Below are 23,494 nucleotides of genomic sequence, written 5' to 3'. Positions count from 1 at the left end.
AATTCTAACACTGTCTACCTGGAGACAGCATCAGATCCCACAGGTCAGGGGTTCAGATCCTTCCGCTTGCCACTTCACACGTCCATCCCAAGTCCGGGCTATCTCCTGGACTTCCGACCATGGGTCGGAAATCAGAGGTTTTCATGACCCCCCCCCCCTCAAGTTTGATTAATTTGCAACAGTAGCTCACAGAACTTAGAAAAGCATTTTACTTAGTAGATTACTAGTTTGTTATAAAAGGCTCTAACTCAGGAGCAGCCAGATGGAAGAGGGGCATAGAGCAAGGTGTGCGGGGTGTGGGTGGGTCTTCCAAAAATGTGTAGGGAGTTTAATCAGCAGCTCCCTTCCTTCCCAGAGGTCAGTGGGTAGGACTGAAAGCTTCCACCCTCTGATTACTTAGTCTTTCTGGCTATCAGGCCCATCCTAAGGCCATCTAGGGACCCCACCCTAAGTCACATTAGCATCAACTCCAGTGTGCTCAAAAGGGGCTCACCATGGATAACAAGACACCCCTGTCACACCAGAAATTCCAAGGGTTTTAGGAGCTTTGTGTCAGGAACCAGGACTGCTCAAACATATTTATTATACCACACTAGTCTGGTCTACTGCCCTCTTTTTCCAGGTGAGGGAAATGGGGTCCAGAAAGGTTAACGGACTTGCTGAAATTCAGTCATCCAAGTGGGTAACTCTCAGAAGAGGGGCTTGGAACTCAAACCTCTTAAGTCTTCGCCTGCTCTCTGTGCTTCCCAGGAGACTCAGCTTGGAGAACCTGAAAATGGCGTGCCCTGACATGCCCTGACATGCTCTGATTGTTTTATAATGTCTGAATCCGTCACTCTTTCAGTGGAGGAGATTTCACTTTTACTTAAAATTTTATTTTTGATTGGTGCTAAATTTTTTTTTCCACTTACCCCCACCCTAGCTCTGTCTCTTCAAAGCACATCACTTTGGGGACTTTTCCAGTTCCAAAGTTGTCCTCATTAGCTCAGACTGTGTTTGGAGCTGGACTCTAGGAAGTGCTACCAGGGTTTGGGAATGGATTCTCATTAACAAACTTACTCTCAATGGTGGCAAATTCTTCCTCTGGCTTTTTAAAAAGTTGGGTCTATTAAGGTACAGTTTTCGTATTGCAGATTTTACCCTTTTTAGCGTACGGTTCCCTGAGCTTAACCAATAACTACCATCGTATAACTAGCACCACTATTAAGATATAGAACATTTCCATTCCCCTGCACAAAGCTTCTCTTTTCTTCTTCATAGTTAATCAACCCCAATACCCACCTCCAGCCTCTGGTGACCAATAATTTCCTTTCTGTCCCTATAATTTTTCCTTTTCCAGAATGTCATGTAAGTGGAATTTTATAATGTGTAGACTTTTGAGTCTGTTCCTTTCACACAGCATGATTATTTGAGATTTATCCATGTTGTTATGTATGTCAGTACTCCAAAACTGAAACTCAATCACGGAGCTTTGAAGATTAGTAACTTTTATTAAGTGCTTCATGAATTGGACAGCACCCCATCTAGCAAGTAGAAGGAGCTCCAGGAGCTGTACGGAACAGAAGGATTTTATAGGCAGACATGGGGTGGACAGTTAGCGAAACAAAAGGAAGGACTACTTCAGACAAGTGACCTTCCTTTAGGGAGATAAACAGGGTGTCTTGTTAGGTGGATTACTTCGTCTTTCCTTGGGGGATAGAGAGGCCCTTGTGATAGATTAACTCACTGGAGCTGACCAGAGGATTTCTGACTGGCTAGTGAAGACCACATTTCTAGGAAAGGTTGAAATTGCCGTTAGGTTAGGTATTAAGCCCTGGTTTGGTGACTTGGCCATAACATGAATAACTCAGTTTTGGGCCTGTGGTTTTCTTTTTAACAGTACTTTTCCCCATTCCATTGCTAAGTAGTATTTCATCATTGGATGTGCCACAAGTGGTTTATCCATTAACCAGCTGACGTTCACTTGTTTGCTTCTAGTTTCTGGCAGTTATAAATAAAGCTGCTATAAATATTTGAATATAAGTTTTGGTGTGAGCATAGGTTTGAATTTCTCTTGGATAAACACCTAAAAGTGGCAGTGTATTACTGGAATGTGTGCTCAGTGAACATTCAACTTTATGAGAAACTGCCAGTTTCTCAAAGTGATTGTCCCATTTGTCATCCCCATTAACAATGTATGAGAGTTGCAGTTGTTCAACGTCATTGTCACCACTTGGTATGGTCAGTTTTTTGTCTTTGTTTTTTAACCCTTCTCATAGGGGTGTAGCAATATGTCATGGTGGTTTTAATTTACATTTCCCTAAATGACTAATGATGTTGGTCATCTTTCTGTGTGCTTAATCCTATACTATGTCTGGTGAAGTGTTTCCTAAGATCTTTTGCCTATTTTTAAAAATCAAGTTGTTTGTTTTGAAAATATTTTTTCCAGTCTATGGCTTCTCTTTTCATTTTTTAAAAGAGAGCTTCTTTTGGGGAGCAGAAGTTATTAATTTTGATGAAGTCCACTAGTGGAAAAAATTAGCCTTAGACTAAGCACTGCTCTGGTCCTACCTAACTGAGCTTAAAGGAAGACCTGATAGGAACAAAGTGTCTACAATGAACTTAACTACATCCCATAAAAATGTTCAAAAATACGTAACCAAATACAGAAACATCTGACACCAGGTGAAATTCACAATGCCTGGTTTCCAGTCACAAATTAATAGACAAACAAAGGATTAAAAATTCAACCCACAGAGAACAGTCAGTCATCCAAAAGGGACCCAGAAATGACGTAGAATATAAAATTAGTAGACAAGGACATTAAAATAGCTGTTTTATTATATTCCACATAGTTCTGAAACTAGAANGGGCGCCTGGGTGGCACAGCGGTTAAGCGTCTGCCTTCGGCTCAGGGCGTGACCCCGGTGTTAAGGGATCGAGCCCCACATCAGGCTCCTCTGCTATGAGCCTGCTTCTTCCTCTCCCACTCCCCCTGCTTGTGTTCCCTCTCTCGCTGGCTGTCTCTATCTCTGTTGAATAAATAAATAAAATCTTTAAAAAAAAAAAAATTCAACCCACAGAGAACAGTCAGTCATCCAAAAGGGACCCAGAAATGACGTAGAATATAAAATTAGTAGACAAGGACATTAAAATAGTTGTTTTATTATATTCCCCACAGTTCTGAAACTAGAAGAAAGATTAGACATGTTAAGCAGGGACACAGGAAATATAAAAAAATCACACAAATCGAACTTCTAGAGATGAAAATTGCAATTACACTGGAAGGAGTTGACAACAGATTGACTGCAGAAGAAAAGATTAGTGAACTTGAAGACAGAAAAACGAACAGAGAGAAAAGACAAAATAAAATGACAGAGGAGTCAGTGAGAACTTCAGTTGGTCAAATAGACATGTAAATCTGCTGTCAGAATGTATCTTTTTTTCTGGATGCTTTTAAGAGTTTCTCTTTATCATTGGCATTACGCAATTTGGTTATAATGTACCTTTTGTAGTTTTTTTTCCTGCATCATGTGTTTGGGTTTTGTTGGGCTTCTTAGATGTGTGGGCTTATCATTTACATGAGATTTGGACATTTTCTCCATTATTTCATCAGCTATTTTTTCTGATCTCCTTTTCCCCACCCATTCTTTCCAATGACATGTATATTTGACCTCCAAAAGTGAGTAAAATAAAAGAATTTTTTTATTGAAAGATAATTGACTATTTAAGGCAAAATAATAACAGTAACTTGTTGGGTTTATAATTTATGTTGAGGTGCAATGTATGATAGCAATAACACAAAACCAGGGATGAAATTGAAATATATATTGTAAGATCCTTATATTGTATATGAGGTGGTATAACAGCACTTAAAAGACTGCATTAAGGTAAAGATGTATACTATAAACCCTAAAGCAAATGCTAAAATAACAAAGCAAAACATTATGGCTAATAATCCAAGAAACGAGAAGAAGTAGAATCATAAAATATCCTCACTTATTCCCAAAGGAGACAGAAAAAGAGTAAAAGGGGGAAAAGAATAGATGGAATGAATAGAAAAAAAAGAATAATATGATAGATTTAAATCTAAGCATATCAACAATTTCATTAAATTGAAATAATCTACACATAATTAAAAGGCAGAGGCTGTCAGACTTGGTAAAAAAAAAAAAAAGTAGCAAGTCCCAACTATGGTGCATAAACAAAGCCAATCTTGGATATGAAGACACAAAAACGTTAAAAGTAAAAGGATGTGGAGAAGAAAATCCCGTGACAACACTAATCAAAAGCTGGAGAGGCTAAATAACAGACAAAGTATATTTCAGAGCAAAGAATATTAGTAGGGGCAGAGAGTCACGTCATAATGCTATAAGGCTTGGATCATCAAAAGGACATAAAATCATAAACATTATGCATCTAATAGCAGAGTTTGAAAATACATGGATCAAAATCTGATTGAACTGCCAAGAGAAATGGACAAATCCACAATTATATTCAGAGAGTTCAACACTCTTCCAATAATTGATAGAAAAAAAGAAATCAGTAATTTATAGAAGACTTGAACAACAATATCAACCAACTTAATCTAATTTACATTTATAGAATATTCCACTAAAAAGAGCTGAATGTACATTCTTGTCAAGTGCACATAATATACTTACCAAGCCAGGCCATATTCTGGACCATAGACAAGCTCCAGTGAATTTTAAAAGATTCAAGACATATAAAATATATCCTGTGACTTCACTGGTAATTAAATTAGAAATTAATAACAGAAAGACATATGGAAAGTCATCAAATATTTGGAAACCAAAGAACACATTTCTGAATAATCCATGGGTCAAAGAAGTAACCAAAAGGTAAATGAGAATGTATATTGAACTGAGTGAAAGTGAAATGCAATATATTGGAATTTGTGGGATGTCCCTAAAGCAGTACTAAAGAGGAAATTTATAGCCTTAAATTATTAATTATTAAGTGGTTAGTAGCCTTTAATTATAATGCTACAAATTTAAACTAATGAACTGGAATTCAGGCATAAGAAAGCGGGGGAAAATAATAAACCCCATGTAAACAAAAGAAAGGAAACAAACATGATGAAAGTGAAAAATCAATGAAATAGGAGAAAAAGGAGAAAATCAATGCAGCCAAGATCAATAAAAGATCAGTAATATTGCTAGGCTACTAACCAAACTGATCAGGAAAAAAGAGAGAAGACGCACATTTCCAACATCAGGAATAAGTGAGGCAACATCACTACAGAACCTATAGATACTAAAAGGATAATATGGAAATATTATTAAAAACTTCCTGCCTATACTTTGACAACTTCCATTTAATGGAAAAAATTCCTTGAAAGATACATACTACCAAAGTTCATTCAAGGAAAATTGATAACCTAAACAATGTTATACCTGTTAAAGAAATTGAATTTGTAGTTAAAAATATTCCCACAATGAAAACTGCTGAGGCAGATGGCTTTACTGGGGAATCCACCAAATATTTAAAGAAGAAATAATACCAAAACTGTACAAACTTTTCTAGAAAATTTGAGAGAAGATAATGCCTTTCACCTAATTCTATGAGGCCAGCTTACTCTGATACCAAAAGCGAAGATATTAGAAGCAAGAAACAAAAACAAACCTACAGACCAATAATTACCATGAATATAAATGCGAAAATTCTTAGCAATACTTTCACAAGTTGAATTCAATCATATATAAAAAAAGATAATACATCATATCCAACTGGTTTATTTCAGGAAGGCAAGATTGGTTAACATTTGCAAATGAATCAATATAGTTCAGCATATTCACAGATAAAAAAGAAAAGTCACTAAAAAAACAAAAACAAAAACAAACTTATATGATTATCTCAATAGATACAAAAAATGCATTTGACCAAATACAATATCCATTCCTAATAAAATTTCCCAGCAAACTAGGAATAGAAGTGATGGATGCTGAAAAACCTTTAGCAAACATCGTACTTTTAATATCAAGTGGCTGAATATTTTCTAAGATCAGAAATAAGGCCAGGGTGACTATTCTTACTACTTCTTTTCAACATTGTACTGGAGATTCTAGTCAGTATAATAAGGCAAGAAGAAGAAATTAAAGGAATCCAGATTGGAAAAGAAGTAAAATTGTCTTTATTTGCAAACAACATGATCATATATGTATAAAATCCTATGCACTTACAAAGAAGCAATTACAACTATGAAGCAAGTTCTATAAATTTGTAAGATGGAAGATCAGTGTAGAAATTTAATTTTGTTTCATAACTAAGAATCAGATATTAAAGTAAAAATGTCCAGAAAGATGAAATAGTGATAAAGAAAGTCAAGATCTGTGCATTGAAAACTATAAAAAATTGCTAAGAGAAATTAAAGGAGATCTAAATAGAGAGATGTACCATATGTATGTATTGTAAGACTCGGTATTGTTAAAATGTCAGTTGTACTCAACTGATCCAGTGATTCAATACAATTTCTACCAAAACCCCTGCAGACCTTTTTGTAGATTTTGACAGGCTGATTCTACTCTTAATATGAAAATGAAAGAGACATACAATACCCAAAAAACTTTGAAAAGAACAAAGTTGGAAAACTTATCATCTTGATTTCAAGGCTTATTATAAAGCAGTAATAATCGAGACAGTGTGGAATCAGCATCCGAATAGACAAGCAGATCAATGGAAGAGTATAAGGATTTCAGAAGTTAGAAATATGCAATCATTTTCAAAGAAGGTGTAGAGGTAATGCAGTGGAGAAATCATTACTCTTTCAATGAATGGTGCTGAAACAATTGAAGAGTCACATGTAAATATAATCATATGAAAAGTTTGACCCATAGTCATACCATTTAAAAAGTCTACACAAAATGGATCATAGACCTAAATGTAAAACTAAAATGTACATTTAGAACCTATAACTATAAAACTAGGAGAAAACTTTTATAACCTTAGATGGAACAAAGATTTTTTAGATACAAAACCAAAAGCATGATCCATGAAAGAATGATAAATTGGACATCTTCAAGATTAAGAATTTCTAGTCTTCAGGGGCGCCTGGGTGGCACAGCGGAAGGGTCTGCCTTCGGCTCAGGGCGTGATCCCGGCGTTATGGGATCGAGCCCCACATCAGGCTCCTCTGCTATGGGCCTGATTCTTCCTCTCCCACTCCCCCGCTTGTGTTCCTTCTCTCGCTGGCTGTCTCTATCTCTGTCAAATAAATAAATAAAATCTTTAAAAAAAAAAAGAATTTCTAGTCTTCAAAAGACAAGCCACAGATTGGTAGAAAATATTTGTCAATTACATATTTGATAAGGACTTGTATCCAGAATATATTTTTAAAAAGAACTCTCGAAACTTGAAGATGGCCATGTAAGAGGCACCTGAACTCACTTTCTCCCATGGACACACCAAATCTACAGCTGCACGTGGAACAATTCACTCTGAAAGAAATCCAGAAACTAGCTGAGTGACTCTTAACACATCACTCCAATGAGGAAAAAGCCCACATTGAAATGGGTGGAAAAGGCAGAGACACATGTCAGTTTCACTAGAACCCAATCCCCGACTAGCAATACACAATGTAGAGGGAACTCACAGCTCCCAGCTTCTCCCTAAGGAATGAAGGGTTTGGATCCAACATCTAGCATTCTTATTTTATTTTATTGTTAATTAATTAATTAATTTATTTATTATGATATGTTAGTCATCATACAGTACATCATTAGTTTTTGATGTAGTGTTCCATGATTCATTGTTTGCGTATAACACCCAGTACTCCATGTAATATGTGCCCTCCTTAATACCCTTCACCGGGCTAACCCATCCCCCACTTCCCTCCCCTCTGAAGCCCTCAGATTGTTTCCCGGAGTCCATAGTCTCTGTGGTTCATTTCCTATTATTAAGACTTCCACTTGAGGGACAGACTCTCAAAACACATGGCTCTGAAAACCTATGGGGCTTGCATCTTTGAGACCCAACAGGTCAGATTGTAGCAAACAAAGAAACAATTCTTTGGGCTTGGGAGGACTCCCTGTGGTTATACCCCTAGGGCTCCCTGCGGAAGCAACAGACACAAATGTGTATCTCCAGGTCTTTCCCTTAAAGAGAACTGTTTGCAGCCTTGAGGGCTAGGCTCCCAATTTAACATGCATCTAGGAGCTGACTACAAGCCTGCTCAAGACTGGGGAGGCTGGCCAGTACCATCTCCACATTTTCCTGCTGCTGGCATCTTCCTGAAAGGAGCATGTGCACGTTTGGAGCCCTGGATTCTGTAGGTGCCACCCAGAGGACTCACCCTTTAACTGCCTGGCACTGGTGGCCAGCAGGGCTTGCATTGATGGGTCCCCCAAGGCTGTAACAAACAAAGAAACAGTTCCTACCTAAGTGGCTATCCCCCAGGTCTCTGTGCAAAGAAGCAGACAGAAAGTTCCAGCTCCTGGTCATTTGCTGAAAGAGGTCTATTTGCATACTTGAAAAACCACTGCGGAGTGTCTGGCGTCCAGTCACTCTTTATCTAGGTGCTGACTGAGATCCTCCCCTTTGAGATACTGACAGGTCTTGGCATACATTCACTATTAGGAGCCAGTAAGAACAAAAAAGTTGGCTTGGACACAATCACAAAGGTTTGAGAGGCAACTGAGACTTTAGCCTGGACTGAATGATAAGGTTTATCTCCTTAAAAAGAACTCTCGAAACTTGAAGATGGCCATGTAAGAGGCACCTGAACTCACTTTCTCCCATGGACACACCAAATCTACAGCTGCACGTGGAACAATTCACTCTGAAAGAAATCCAGAAACTAGCTGAGTGACTCTTAACACATCACTCCAATGAGGAAAAAGCCCACATTGAAATGGGTGGAAAAGGCAGAGACACATGTCAGTTTCACTAGAACCCAATCCCCGACTAGCAATACACAATGTAGAGGGAACTCACAGCTCCCAGCTTCTCCCTAAGGAATGAAGGGTTTGGATCCAACATCTAGCATTCTTATTTTATTTTATTGTTAATTAATTAATTAATTTATTTATTATGATATGTTAGTCATCATACAGTACATCATTAGTTTTTGATGTAGTGTTCCATGATTCATTGTTTGCGTATAACACCCAGTACTCCATGTAATATGTGCCCTCCTTAATACCCTTCACCGGGCTAACCCATCCCCCACTTCCCTCCCCTCTGAAGCCCTCAGATTGTTTCCCGGAGTCCATAGTCTCTGTGGTTCATTTCCTATTATTAAGACTTCCACTTGAGGGACAGACTCTCAAAACACATGGCTCTGAAAACCTATGGGGCTTGCATCTTTGAGACCCAACAGGTCAGATTNTCCTTGATGAAAAGAGATGGAAAAATTGTCAACAAAATTTTGGCAATCAGAATTCAATAATATACCAAAAGGATCATATGCCATATCTAGTGAGATTTATTCCAGGGGTGTTCAGATGGTCCAACATCGGCAAATCAATCAATGTGATACACCACATTAACAAATGAAGGATTTAAACCGGCAAATCAATCAATGTGATACCCCACATTAACAAATGAAGGATTTAAACCCTATGATCATCTCAATAGATGGAGAAGAAGCTTTTTAAAAAATTCAGCATGCATTCATGATAAAAACTTTCAACAAAGTGGGTTTAGACAGAATACACCTCAATGTAATAGAGGCCATATGTGACAAGCCCACAGCTAATACCATGCTCAGTGGTTAAAAGCTAAAAGCCTTTTCTCTACCATTGGGAAGAAGACACGGATGCCTATTTTTCCCACTTCTGTTCAACATAGTACTGAATGTTTTTGTCAGAGCAGTTAGGCAAGAAAAGGAAATAAAAGGCATCCAAATCAGAAAGGAAGAAGAAAAACTGATTCTGTTTGCAAGTGGCATGATATTATATATATAAAACCCTGAAGACTCCAACCAAAAACTGTTAGAACTAATTAACGAATTCAGTAAACTTGTAGGACACAAAATCAATATATAAAATTCAGTTCTTGGTTCTATACACTCACAACGAACTATCAGGAAGGACATTAAGAAAGGAATTCCATTTACAAATGCATCATAAAGAATAAAATATCTATAAATAAATATAACCAAAGAAGTAAAAAATCTGTACACTGAAAAGTATAGATACTGATCAAAGAAATTAACTAAGACAAATAAATGGAAAGAATTTCCATGCTCATGGATTGGAAGAATTAATATTGTTAAAAATGTCTGTATTATTTAAAGCCATCTACAGATTCAATGCAATCTCTATCAAAATTCCAATGGCATTTTTCACATATTAGAAAAAACAATCCTTAAATTTGTGTGGAACCACAAAAGACCCCAAATAACTAAAGCAACCTTGAGAAAGAACAAAGTGAAAGGCATCACACTTTCTGATTCCAAACACTATTACCAAGCTATAGAATTCAAAACAGTACAGTATTGGCCTAAAAACAGACACATAGATCAGTGGAACAGAATAGAGAGCCCAGAAATAAAATCATGCATATATGGTTAATTAATTTATGACAAAGGAGCCAAGTGTATACAATCAAGGAAAGATAATCTCTTTAATAAAAGGTGTTGGGAAAACTGGACAGCCACATGCAAAAAAATGAAACTGGACCACTATCTTATACCATATACAAAAATCTCAAAATGGAGTAAAGACTTGAATGTAAGACCTGAAATCATAAATCTCATAGAAGAAAACATAGGGGGTAATCTTGACATCAGTCTTAGCAAGATTAGATTTTTCAGATTTGACACCAAAAGCAAAGCAACAAGAGCAAGAATAAATGAATGGGACTACCTCAAACTAAAAAGCCCTTCATAGCAAAAGAAACCACCAACAATATGAAAAGATAACCTATGGAATGGAAGAAAACTTTTGCAAATTATTTATCTGATAAGGGATTAATATCCAAAATATGAAAAGAACTCATACAACTCAATATCAATGGAAAGAAAGAAAGAAAGAAAGAAAGAAAGAAAGAAAGAAAGAAAGAAAAAGAAATCTGGTTAGAAAATGCACTGAAGAAATGAATAGACACTTTTTCCAAAGAGGACTGCATCACTAATCATTAGGGAAATGAAAATTGAAACCACAATGAAATATTATCTAACACTTGTTGGAATGTCTGTCAGTAAAAAGACAGAGGATGACAAGTGTTGGTGAGGATGTGGATAAAAGAGAAGCCTTGTGCACTACTGGAGGGAATGAAAAGTGGTATAGCTACTATGGAAAACAGTATGTAAGTTACTAAAAAAAAAAAATAGAACTACCATATGATCCAACAATTCTACTTCAGGGTGCACATCTGAAGGAAGCAAAATCACTATCTCAAAGAAATATCTATACCCCATGTTCATTGCAGCACTTTTTGTAGTAGCCAAGATTTGGAAACAACTTCAGTGTTCGTTGATCGATGAATGGATAAAGAAAATGTAAAATACATAGNTTGTTGGAATGTCTGTCAGTAAAAAGACAGGATGACAAGTGTTGGTGAGGATGTGGATAAAAGAGAAGCCTTGTGCACTACTGGAGGGAATGAAAAGTGGTATAGCTACTATGGAAAACAGTATGTAAGTTACTAAAAAAAAAAAATAGAACTACCATATGATCCAACAATTCTACTTCAGGGTGCACATCTGAAGGAAGCAAAATCACTATCTCAAAGAAATATCTATACCCCATGTTCATTGCAGCACTTTTTGTAGTAGCCAAGATTTGGAAACAACTTCAGTGTTCGTTGATCGATGAATGGATAAAGAAAATGTAAAATACATAGATAGATAGATACACATCGACTACATATACTGTTTTCCATAGTAGCAGTACCATTTTACATTCCCTCCAGTAGTGCACGAGGCTTCTTTTTTGTCCACAGCCTCACCAACACTTGTCATCCTCTGTCTTTTTAATGACAGCCATTCTAACAGGTGTTAGATAATTTTTCATTATGGCTTCAATTTTCATTTCCCTAATGATTAGTGATGCTGTCCTCCTTGGAAAAAGTGTGTTGATTTATTCTGCACACTTTCCAACCAGATTTCTTTTTCTTTTCTTTTTTTTATTGCTATTGAGATAGGCATACATCTATTTATCTATATATCTGTCTATGAATACCATTCCACCACAAAAAAGAAAGAAAGAAATCCTGCTATTTTTGACAACATGAATGGATCTGGAGAGCATTATGCTAAGTGAAATTAGTCAGAGAGAGTAAGACAAATACTGCAGGATCTCGCTCTTACGTAGAATCGAAAAACACCAAACTCACAGAAAGAGAGAATGGATTGGGGGTTTCCAGAGGCATGGGGAAGGGTTGGGAGAAATTGGTGAAGGTGGTTAAAAGGTACAAACCTCCAATTATAAAATAAATAAATTCTAGGGATGTAATGTATAACATGTTGACTATAGTTACCAATATTTTGTTATATATTTCAAAGTTACTAAGAGAGTAGATCTTAAAAGTCCTCAGCACAAGGAAAAAAACTATAGGAATAGTGAGATGATGGATGTTAACTAAACTTACTGTGGTAATCATGTTGTAATGTATACATATATCAAACCGTTGTGTTGTATGCCTTAATCTTATACAATGTTATATGTTAACAATAACACAATAAAACTGGGAGAAAATACTGTAAAAACTCAATAATAAGAAAATAAGCGTCCCCATTTTAAATGACTTGATGTGGGCAAAATATGTGAACAGACACACTGCCAAAGAATAGACAGTATGTCCTAGAAGCATCTGAAAGGATGTCAACATCTTTAGTAGGAAAGTAGATATGAAAACCACAATGAGGGGCGCCTGGGTGGCTCAGTCGTTAAGCGTCTGCCTTCTGCTCAGGGCGTGATCCCGGCGTTCCCGGATCGAGTCCCACATCGGGCTCCTCCACTGGGAAGCCTGCTTCTTCCTCTCCCAATCCCCCTGCTTGTGTTCCCTCTCTCGCTGGCTGTCTCTCTGTCACAAAAATAAATAAAACCTTTTTAAAAAAATAAAAAAATAAAACCACAATGATTTATTATATACTTAGCACAATGGCTGAAATTAAAAATTCTCCTCATACCAAGTGTTGGTGAGGATGTGACTTCCACAACTGGAATTCCCATACAATGACAATACGAATATAAAATACCACCTCTTTGGAGAGCAGTCAGACACTCAGAAATTTCCATACACACCTCCCCTATGACCTAGGTACTCCAACCAATCCTTGGTATTTAGTCAAGAAAAATAAAAGCATATGTCCATATCAAGACTTTTATAGAAATATGCATTGCAGCTTTATTTGTAAGAGGCTAAAAGTGGAAACAATCCAAATTCTATCCACAGGTAAATGAATTAAAATATTGTGTTATATCTGTATAGTAGACAACGACTTGTCAGTTAAAAGGAATGAACTACTGATAAATACTACAATAGGGATGAATCTAAAAATAATTCAGAGCGAAAGAAGCCAGACAAAAAAGGAAATTTCATACTATGTGATTCCATTTATATGAAATTCTGGAAAATTCAAGCTAACCTGTGGTGACAGAAAGGAGATCAGAAGTTGCTTGGCATGCGGTTGTGGGATGAGTAGGAGGGAGGGATTGCCAAGGGGCACGAGGAAACTTTGGGGGCTGAATAAGTTCACTATCTTGACTACAATGATGGGTTTACACACAGATTTGTATTTATGTCAAAAGTTACTAAATTATACACCTTAAATTATGTTCAACTTGTATACTAATTATGTTGAATAAAATTACTGAAAAAAGTAGGGAGGGAAAAAAAACACTAGGGAATAGGGCAGGGGAGTTTCTTAAACTCTCTTTAATCTTTTCTCCCCCCATCTGTCCCTTGAAATTGTGCCTCTTTGATTTCTTTTTTTTTCTTTTAAAATACTAGAGGCTGGGGCACCTGACTGGCTCAGATGAAAGAGCATGCAACTCTTTTTTTTTTTTTTAAGATTGATTTATTTATGTGAGAGAGAGCACGAGCATTCAAGCGGCGGTGGGGGGGGGGGAGGCAGAGAGAGAGGGAGAGAATCTCAAGGAGATTCTCAAGAGCATACAGCTCCTGATCTTGGGGTCATGAGTCGACCCCCACATTGGGTGTAAAGATTGCTTAAAATAAAAAAGAAAAGAAAAGACTAGGGGCTATATTAAGAGAAATAAAAAATACATAATGACTGAATGCTGGTAAGACTGTAGTAAAACGATTACATTCTCACCTTACATGGTGGCTGTATAAATTGGTATAGCATCTTTGGAAAACCAAATGGCAACGCATATCAAGAACCATTTAAATATATCCTTTATATACGTTTATATCCTTTAATCCACTAGTTCCACTTCCAGAAATGTATACTAAAGAAATAATATTTTAAAAGTGAAAAGCTTAGATTAAAAAAAATAACAGTGAAAAGCTTAGTTAAGTATTTTATTTTATTTCATTTTTTCAAAGATTTATTTATTTGAGAGACAGCATGCACACGTGTATGAGCAGTGAGAGGGGAAGAGGGAGAGAGTGAGGAAGAGAGAGAATTCCAAGCAGACTCCCGCTGAGCGTGGAGGTTGACATAGGGCTGAATCTCACAGCCCGAGATCAGGATCTGAGCCGAAATCAGGAGTCTGATGCTTAACCGACTGAGCCACCCAGGCATCCCTTAGTGAAGTATTGTAAATGGCAGAGGGCAAAAAAAACCCAAATGTATGACAGCAAGGGAGTGATTAGGTCATTTTTGTTAGCATCCCAAAGGAAAGCAAATCAATTGCATATAGTATCATAAGAAATGCTTATGACATATTATTTTCAAAATCAGGATATAAAATGATTTCTACTCTATTAATGCAATTAGTTCAAAACTATGTCTACAGACGAGAAAGGTTCTAGAGAAATGAAAATGGTTTATTTGTTAGGATGTCAGGTTTTAGGGTGAATTTTCACTTACAGTTCTACTTGTATTGGTATAATATGACTTCTTAAATAAATAATAAAATAATAAGACCGATGAAAACAAACCAGTGAATATGTCTCAACATGTAGTTCTCATAGCTACGATACTGAGATTTTAATCAGATTACAAGGTACAAAGATGGCCGAACACATACATTTCTACCAAGAGTCCACTCAAATGACAAAAATTTTTTAAAGGCATAAACTTAAAAGGACAAAGACACTGGAGAGGCGGAAAATAAAATTTAGAGAGATTTAAAGCACATGAAGAAAGCTGAATCAAAAGATGCAGGATGTGGGGCGCCTGGGCGGCATAGCGGTTAAGTGTCTGCCTTCGGCTCAGGGCGTGATCCTGGTGTTCTGGGATCGAGCCCCACATCAGGCTCCTCTGCTATGAGCCTGCTTCTTCCTCTCCTACTCCCCCTCCTTGTGCTCCCTCTCTCACTGGCTGTCTCTCTCTCTGTCGAATAAATAAATAAATAAAATCTTTAAAAAAAAAAAAAGGATCATCAGTCATTTGGGAAAAACATCCAGATGACAGGAGAACGAAAAGTGAAGGAGAGAAAAAGAATCAAAGAAATAATTCAAGAAAACTTTTGCCAAGAGACGAATATGAGTTTCTGGATTGAAAAGGCCCACAGAGCATCTAGCACAATGGAGGAAAATTGACCCTCGATACAGCACATATTTCTAAAGATTTGAGTGCACAAAGAAAAGATTTCACAAGCATCCATAAAGAAGAAAAAATGCTTGTGTGCAAATAATCATTCCTCATTTGCTCTACTCTTATTTCAAATGCTCAGTAGCACATTGGACAGGACTGCTCTGAGTACCTCTGCCCCTGATTTAGAATAAGACTTGCCTTTTATGAAATTATATATATATTATACATACTTTCCTGTTGGCCTGATACTTTCCTCCTTTGCCCGATTACGTTTTGTTTTGTTGTTTTGTTGTGAAATGAATACATATTTTCTTTTCAAGGTGTGCATGTATCAACTTCCTTGTCTTTATTTTGTTTTACAGTTGTTTTTTCAGCAATGATGTTTGAGACTATTACAAATCAAGATCTGCCTGTGATCAAGTGTGTTTTAATCAGTCATAAGAACAATGATTCATCACTGGGGATATCATCATCGTATCCCATGGTAAAGTAATACTAAAATTCTAACTTGAGCTGTTTTCTCTAGACTATATACTTTGTAAGCGATTGAGGCCTACCATGGCTAAACGGGTTTTTCTTTCTGTGTATTTGAATATATTATGCACTCATATGCACTCCATTCCATCCAGAGTCATGTTCTTTCCTGGTTTGGATTCAGGAAAGATACAGATACTCAGCATGAATAAGTAACAGGAATTACCCTTTCTCTTTAAAGAGAATCCAGGCTTCTCCCTCAAACCTGAGTCCCTAATTTCCAACTGCCTCCTGGATCTAGGTAAAATAGGTTTTCCATTTTCTTATTAAAACCCACCCATATAATTTATTTCATTTCTATTTCTCCAAGCCTGTCCCTATACTTGCATTAATTGATTTCTGTTTATGGGCCTATCTAGTTCCCAGGCTCCAAAGGTCAGCATAATTTGGGACTACTTCCTCTCCCTTACCTTCACATTCGGTCAGTTACCAAGTCTTGTCAATTTCCTTTCTCTGATAGTTCTCATATAATCACCTCATATTCTCTGGTCTCACAGCCACTTCTCTCATTAACTCCCCCATAATCACAATAACATCATAAGTGGCTTCTTCCTTCTACAGTTCATCTCTGATAAGACTGCCAGACTGTTCTTTCTGAAGCACAACTACATGCTTCACCGCCTGCCTTACAACTTTCAGTGACTTGCCATTAAACTGACATGCAAATTGCTCCATCATCTGACTCTGGCTCCTTCAAGTTCCAAATTTGTTTTTCATTACCCTTCTCCTTCATGCAATTCATCTAAAAGCTGAGATATTTACTCAAAGAAAGGAAGCTTAAATAATAGAGAACTGAAAGTATCAGAAATATATAACAAAAAGTGAACATAAAGTAGCCAATTCCATGAATATTTCCAGTTAAGAATTCATACCAATATATAGTCACTCTGTTTTCTTCTACACAGATAGAATACATAAACACATAGCATATACTATGTGATGCCCTGGACTCCACTCCCCACCCCCTAAAATCAGAGATATTAAAAATATTCTCAAACTTAAAACATAACGTGAAATAGGTTTCCGTAACATTCTACATGAATGGAAAACTCCTGATTTAACACATGATTTTTTTTTTATGCCAGAAGCATGGCTGGTTTTAATTTTTTAACAGATATTGGCATCATAACACATTGCTAATTATTAATAATTAAGATATTTTGCATACACAGTATTTCAGTGTGGACAAAAAATGTTGATATTTGCTATGCTGCTATAAACTTTCAGTGTTTTTTCAACTTAAGAAAATAGCTGCATACATCTAAGTGTTTTCTTACAAAACACAATGTTTAAAAAAAGCTAATAATTGGTCTTGGTTCCTAGTATTAAGCTGCATTATTTTTTTTTTCATGTAGTATAAGTTATATTTTTATGCAATATTTTGGATTGTATTAAGACCTAGTAGCTCTCAAATGACATTAAACAGATAATCCTACAAATCGTGGATGATGCAGAGATGAGCAGTCTGCCCAACGTGCTTTCACCTTCCTGAGGGGGAAGCTGCTCCTTTTGGGCATTTTCCCACTTTAGTGCAAAGTGTATTGTTAGGGGAGCAGTGCTCTTTAACAAAATGGTTTTGATTTCTTCCACAGCTCACATTGCTCCGATGAGACATCTTCCTGAGACTTCTACGGTTCAGCAGTGTTTTGATAAGCAAACATTCTGGTAGACAAAACTTGCCAATGTAACTCTAAGCAACTACATCCTTAGCTGTATTACCGATATAACCTGGAACCAAAACAAGATGATTTTACTGTTCCCACAGTCCACTCAATTGTTGTTTAAAATCGGAATGTTTTCACCATTTATCATTTCTGTTTGAAGACGAACATGGTGTATGCTGGGCTTCTCCTTTGCAAAGTTGCTATTGCTATTTTTTTTTTCTTTGTAATTAACAAGTATTTGGGGGAAGATGCAAATATCCTGTTTCTCCTCCAATTTTCACCTGCTGATTTTAGCACCCATTGGTGGATCTTGCCTACAACAGTTATTACTGTGATGTTTGCCTAATGATGATTTTCTTTTTCCCTTCTTCCCTCTACGTTTCTAAGTTGGAACTGTGTGAGGAAGCGCTATCTCTTCTCTCCATTTTATTTATCTATTTATATCACTATGGACTCAGAGATACTTATTTTATTCTATGACTTATAACCCAAGACTATCCATTTCATTTTGTTACTCAGATTTGTCCAGCTTTGGCCATTGGGAGCTACTTCAGGATGACTTCTGTGTCCTTTCACCCTGTGCCCAGTTTTCTCAAGCACTTCCTTACTTTCCGGTGCTATAATATAGTTCGGGCTCAGCTTGTATTTTTCCTGCCTTAGCCCTGGAATTAGCCACTTCTCCAAAGAAGCACTGGTTTTTTGGAGAATAGTATCTAGAAACCATGGTCTGAGAGCCGGGTGTGCTCCTTGCTGTTGGGATGTCATTGCCTCTGGGCCCTCTAGGAAATGTATGTATGTATACTACCCCCCCCACCACACACAACACTCTGTTTATCTCTCTATCATCTCTACATCCATCTACTTACCTATCTGTATATCACCATAAATTCATGCTGATAACTCTGATTTCAATTCAGCATCTAAGGATTTATTCTACCTTTTCCTCTTTCCATATTTGTACTTCTCTCTCTGATGGTAAGAAACCTGGTTCTCATTATTTGTAATAATAGACTTTCGTAAATCTGGTATACACATAAAGTAATTTCAGAATTGCTAACCCACATTCCAGTGAGAAACAGAGTTACTAACTAGAATACAGTCTTTGTGTACAATTCATTTTGTCTTTAATCTTACATTATCCAATGTAATATTTTTCAGTTACTTAGGTTAGTTCTTTTCTTTTCCACCCCCTTCACCATGGTTACGTTATTTATCTGTAATATAATTAAATTTTTTTTTTGGTATTCCATGTTGAGTTCCTCCAAAATCCTGGTTGGTTTTAATGGTTTATTTTTTTGAGTATGTGAAACATGATTATCGTCCTAAAAGCCAAAGGTATATAAAAAGATATACTCAAAGAAATATTCCTCCCTCTTCACATCTATAACCAAGTTTCCATCCTTTTCCCACCGACTTCTTGTATGTAGCCAATCCCTTTAGATTTTTTTCTTTTTTTTAGTGAGAGAGAGTGTGTGCGAGGGGTTGGGGGGAGGGATAAAGGGAGAGAGAGAATCCCAAGCAGGCTCCATGCCCAGTGTGGAGCATGACAAGGGGCTTGATCCCATGACCCTGAGATTGTGACCCGAACCGAAATCAAGAGTTGGATGCTTAACTGACTGAGCCACCCAGGTGCCCCCACTTTAGATTTTTTTATCTTATTCCTAGATTTCTTGTGCACAAACGAGCAGATACATGTGTATTCTCTCAATCCCCTTCTTTCTTATGTGAGGTATAGTATACATGAAAGTAGATACTTTATTCACTTTTCTTCACCTAACAGTATATCCAGGAGATCACTCCAAATCAGTTCATGGAGATTGTCCTCATACGTCCTTATAGCTGCATAGTACTCCATTATGTGGAGGGACCGTGGTTTATTCAACCACTCTTCTGTGTATGAGCATTTAGGAGGTTTCTAGTATTTTGCCATTACTTGTTTATAAGTATAGGTTTATACGTGTAGTCCTCAAAGTGGGCTTGCTTGCTCAAAGGATGAGTGTACATGTAGTCTCATTAGCTGTTGCCAAATGTTCCTCCAGAAGGGTCACACTGGCCTGCATTCCTCCAGAAATGTATGAGAATAGCTGTTTCTTCACAGCCTCACCAGCACAATGTGTTGTCATACTTAAAAATTTTTGTCAGATTGATAGATAAGAAGTGATATCTCAGTGTTGTTTTAATTTATGTTTTCTAATTATAACTGAGTTTGAACATTTTTTTTCATATGTTCAAGGGCTATTCTTTATGTCTTCCTTGGGCAAATTGTCTATTCAGTTCTTTTCCCCATTTTTCGACTGTGTTTTTGTCCTGTATCCCTCATTGTTAAAAAGTTCTTTATATATTAGGGGTATTTTATTTGTAATATACGTTGCAATATTTTCTTCTAGTATGTCAGATTTTTTTATTTTGTTTTGTTTTGTTTTGACTTATTCTGTGCTTATCTTTTAAGATCTGGCTCAATTTCTGGACTTCAGGGAAGCCTTCTTACCACCACCATCCCAGCTTGAAAATTACTTCTCCATCCTCCGAAGTTCCAGGACATTTAAATTTACCTTTCAAAGTAGTTGGTATCTTTTTATGGGGCACATCATATTTCACCTCGTATTTTAGTTATTCCTTCCTACTAGACTTGAAAGTCTTTAAGGATAAGATCAGTGTCTTTTCATCCTAGTCTCATAGTGCCCAGTAGATGGTCTAGCACTTATTAGATATTAAGTAAATGAACTTATGAGTTACTTGCTGAATAAATGGACAAGTAAAACCAGAAGTATGGCTTATGATCAGTAGCAGGAGACCTACCCTGCTCTTCACCTGAAGAAGCTTGTGTGTGTGTGTGTGTGTGTGTGTGTGTGTATGCATGCACATGTGTGTGTAGGCATGCTATGCTATGTGTTTGGAGGGTAGGAGGGGAAGGGTCCAGAGACAGAAGTTGCTACCACACCCTCCTTTCAATATATCTCAATTACTTAGAACAAGCAGAAGTATGGTGGTAACCATGAACCTATGGGGGTATCTGCCCAGAAAATATTTTGGTTTTTAATTTCCTCTAATACAGACACCAATTTACTATTACTATGTAGACTCTTATCTACATACCAATAATCACAAAAACAGTCACCTCTGTATTATGAATTTTATGAGTGTTGTTTGTATATTCGTTTGTTAGAGCTGCCGCACCAGAGTATCACAGCCTGGGTGACTTAAAAAACAAATACACTGTCTCGTAGTTCTGGAAGCTTCAAGTCTGAAATCTGGTTGTCGACAGGGTTAGTTCCTTCTGCAGGCTGTGAGGAAGGGATCTGTCCCAGGCTTCTCTTCTTGGCTCATAGAGGTTCATCTTCATATTCACATGGCGCTCTTCCTGGTGCATGTCTTCTTCAAATTTCCTCTTCTTGTAAGAACCCACCCTAACAGTCTCCTCATTTTAACTTGATTACCTGTGGAAAGGCCTTATATCTAAATAAGGTCACATTCTTTTTTTTTTTTTTAAGATTTTATTTATTTATTTGACAGAGATAGAGACAGCCAGTGAGAGAGGGAACACAAGCGGGGAGTGGGAGAGGAAGAAGCAGGCTCATAGCGGAGGAGCCTGATGTGGGACTCGATCCCATAACGCCGGGATCACGCCCTGAGCCGAAGGCAGATGCTTATCCGCTGTGCCACCCAGGTGCCCCAATAAGGTCACATTCTGAGGTAGCATGGGTTAGGATTCAACACATGAATTTCAAGGGGACACAATTCAGCCCATAACAGTATGTAGAACATACGAGAAATGCAGCCTAAACTTATCTATCTTCTTTTTTTAAAGATTTTATTTATTTATTTGAGGGAGAGAAAGGGCAAGTAGGGGCAGAGGCAGAGGGAGAAGCAGGCTCCCCAGGGAGCCTGCCATGGGACCCGACCCCAGGGCCCTGAGATTATGAGCAGAGCCGAAGCCAGATGCTTAACCGACCGAACCACCCAAGCACCCCTATCTCTTCTTTAGAGAATTGTAAATAATAGGATTTTCAGTCAGTAATATATTCTCCGGTGTTGTGGGCAGTATGTTAACACGAATCTATTTGATAAAGGTCCCAGCTAAGAAGAGGATGTAAAAACACACGCTAGTAGAAAATTCACTTTGTTTCCACACAGGCGTCAGAACCTCCAGAAGACCTCGGGTGTGCCTTGAAGCCTGAGAGCACACAGGCAGTCTATGGAGCAGCCACTGTGGAAGTGGACATGTTGGCATCCATCACACTCCAAGTACTGGTCAACACCCCGGGGAACATTTCCTGTCTCTGGGTCTTTAAACACAGCTCCCTGAATTGCCAGCCACACTTTGATTTACAGAACAGGTAAGTGGGGGGTGCTTGGGGGGGAGCACCCACAAGGATTTTGGGAGGAAAACTTCCTTGCCATAGAATGTAGTTCATATGGAGTTTCTTTTCAAATGTCTATCCCTATCCATTGTAACTCTTATCTCCAGCGAAATAATGAACTAAAAATATAGTTAGGGCAAGAATACATGGCATTATGTATTTATCAAATATACAGGATGTATAACACAGAAAGTGAACTCTAATGTAAACTATAAACTTGAGTTAGTACCAATATTGGTTCACCAATGGCAACAAATATACCACACCTGTGCAAGATGTTAATAATAGGGAAAACTCTGTGTGTGTGTGTTGGGGGGGAACATATGTGGGATCTCTCTGTACATTCCACTCAATTTTTCTGTAAATCCAAAATTACTCTAAAAAATAAAGCCTATGAACTTAAAAAATTACATATAGATATAGTTAGGGCCTAAGAAGGCAGTGAGTGGCTAGAAAAATGTAAAACAAACAGAGAAAGAATATTTGGGATTTTTGCCGGGTCTTGTTTTTTAATCGGATCTTGTCTTAAAGATAAAAAGTTAGAAAATGTTCATTACATTCTACTTCAAGTAGTCAGAAGCTTCTTTCTGGGAAATGCTTGGGGAAGGAACATTTGGTTTTAATCTATTTCGTTTCACAGTATGATGAGCCGAATTGCCGGTGACATCCACGAAGTATTTTAGTAAGAAATTGATCTGGGTGTGAGGAACACGGGTCTCGTGTTCCAGAAAAATATCTTAGCCAAGAACGGTGTTGGAACCACCAAGTCTGTATCTAACTCTGTGCTGATTGCTGGCCCCTTGCTGAGACCAGATGGGGGCAGGAAGGAGGAGGCACAAGTCATTCAAATGTCCACTTGATAATTCTAAGACTACTTTGCTCTCCAGTTCTTGGGGTGTTCTGGTGCCCCATAGTGTAGAAGAGGGTCTGTCTTTCCAGAAACAGTGCGGTTAGTGGTACCCAAGTGACCTACAGCGAGTATCCTGCCTGACTGAGGTATGGGGCGACATCTCTGTGGCTGACTTGTACCAAGTTGTTTGCATTTGCTCCTGTAAGGTCAAACAAACTCATAAGTAATTTTTAGGACAGTGGCTATCATTCTGAAGTTAGGTTCTAAATCTTGGAGCACATTCATTTTCCTTTCCTCTTTTTGGACTGTATTACTCACTTCTGTTTTTTGGTTCTTTGTACCTTGGGGTTAAACCAAAGCGCTCTTCTATTAAAAATTTTGGCTTCAGTGTTCTGGCAGTCTTACTAAAATTTTATGCCACAACAGCTCTCCCTGGATTGAGACCAAAAAAACAAATGTAGGGTTCTTGTCATTC

At 37.5% G+C, this 23,494-nt stretch overlaps 1 protein-coding gene across 1 annotated transcript in view; it reads left to right on the top strand.

The window, feature by feature from the left end:
- The window catches only part of LOC117802940 (receptor-type tyrosine-protein kinase FLT3-like), a 74,024-nt gene extending 51,860 nt beyond the window's left edge, over positions 1 to 22,164 (top strand). Inside the window, exons 3-4 of the mRNA XM_034663779.1 lie at positions 15,973 to 16,094; positions 21,943 to 22,164. Of these exons, the coding sequence (XP_034519670.1) occupies positions 15,973 to 16,094; positions 21,943 to 22,149 (329 nt within the window). The 3' untranslated portion in view covers positions 22,150 to 22,164. The remainder of the gene's footprint in view (positions 1 to 15,972; positions 16,095 to 21,942) is intronic.
- The last annotated feature ends 1,330 nt before the right edge of the window (positions 22,165 to 23,494 follow it).

The sequence above is a fragment of the Ailuropoda melanoleuca genome, chromosome 7 (genome assembly GCF_002007445.2).
Source record: "Ailuropoda melanoleuca isolate Jingjing chromosome 7, ASM200744v2, whole genome shotgun sequence".
Classification (NCBI taxonomy): domain Eukaryota; kingdom Metazoa; phylum Chordata; class Mammalia; order Carnivora; family Ursidae; genus Ailuropoda; species Ailuropoda melanoleuca.
This window is presented reverse-complemented; position numbering and strand designations above follow the sequence as displayed.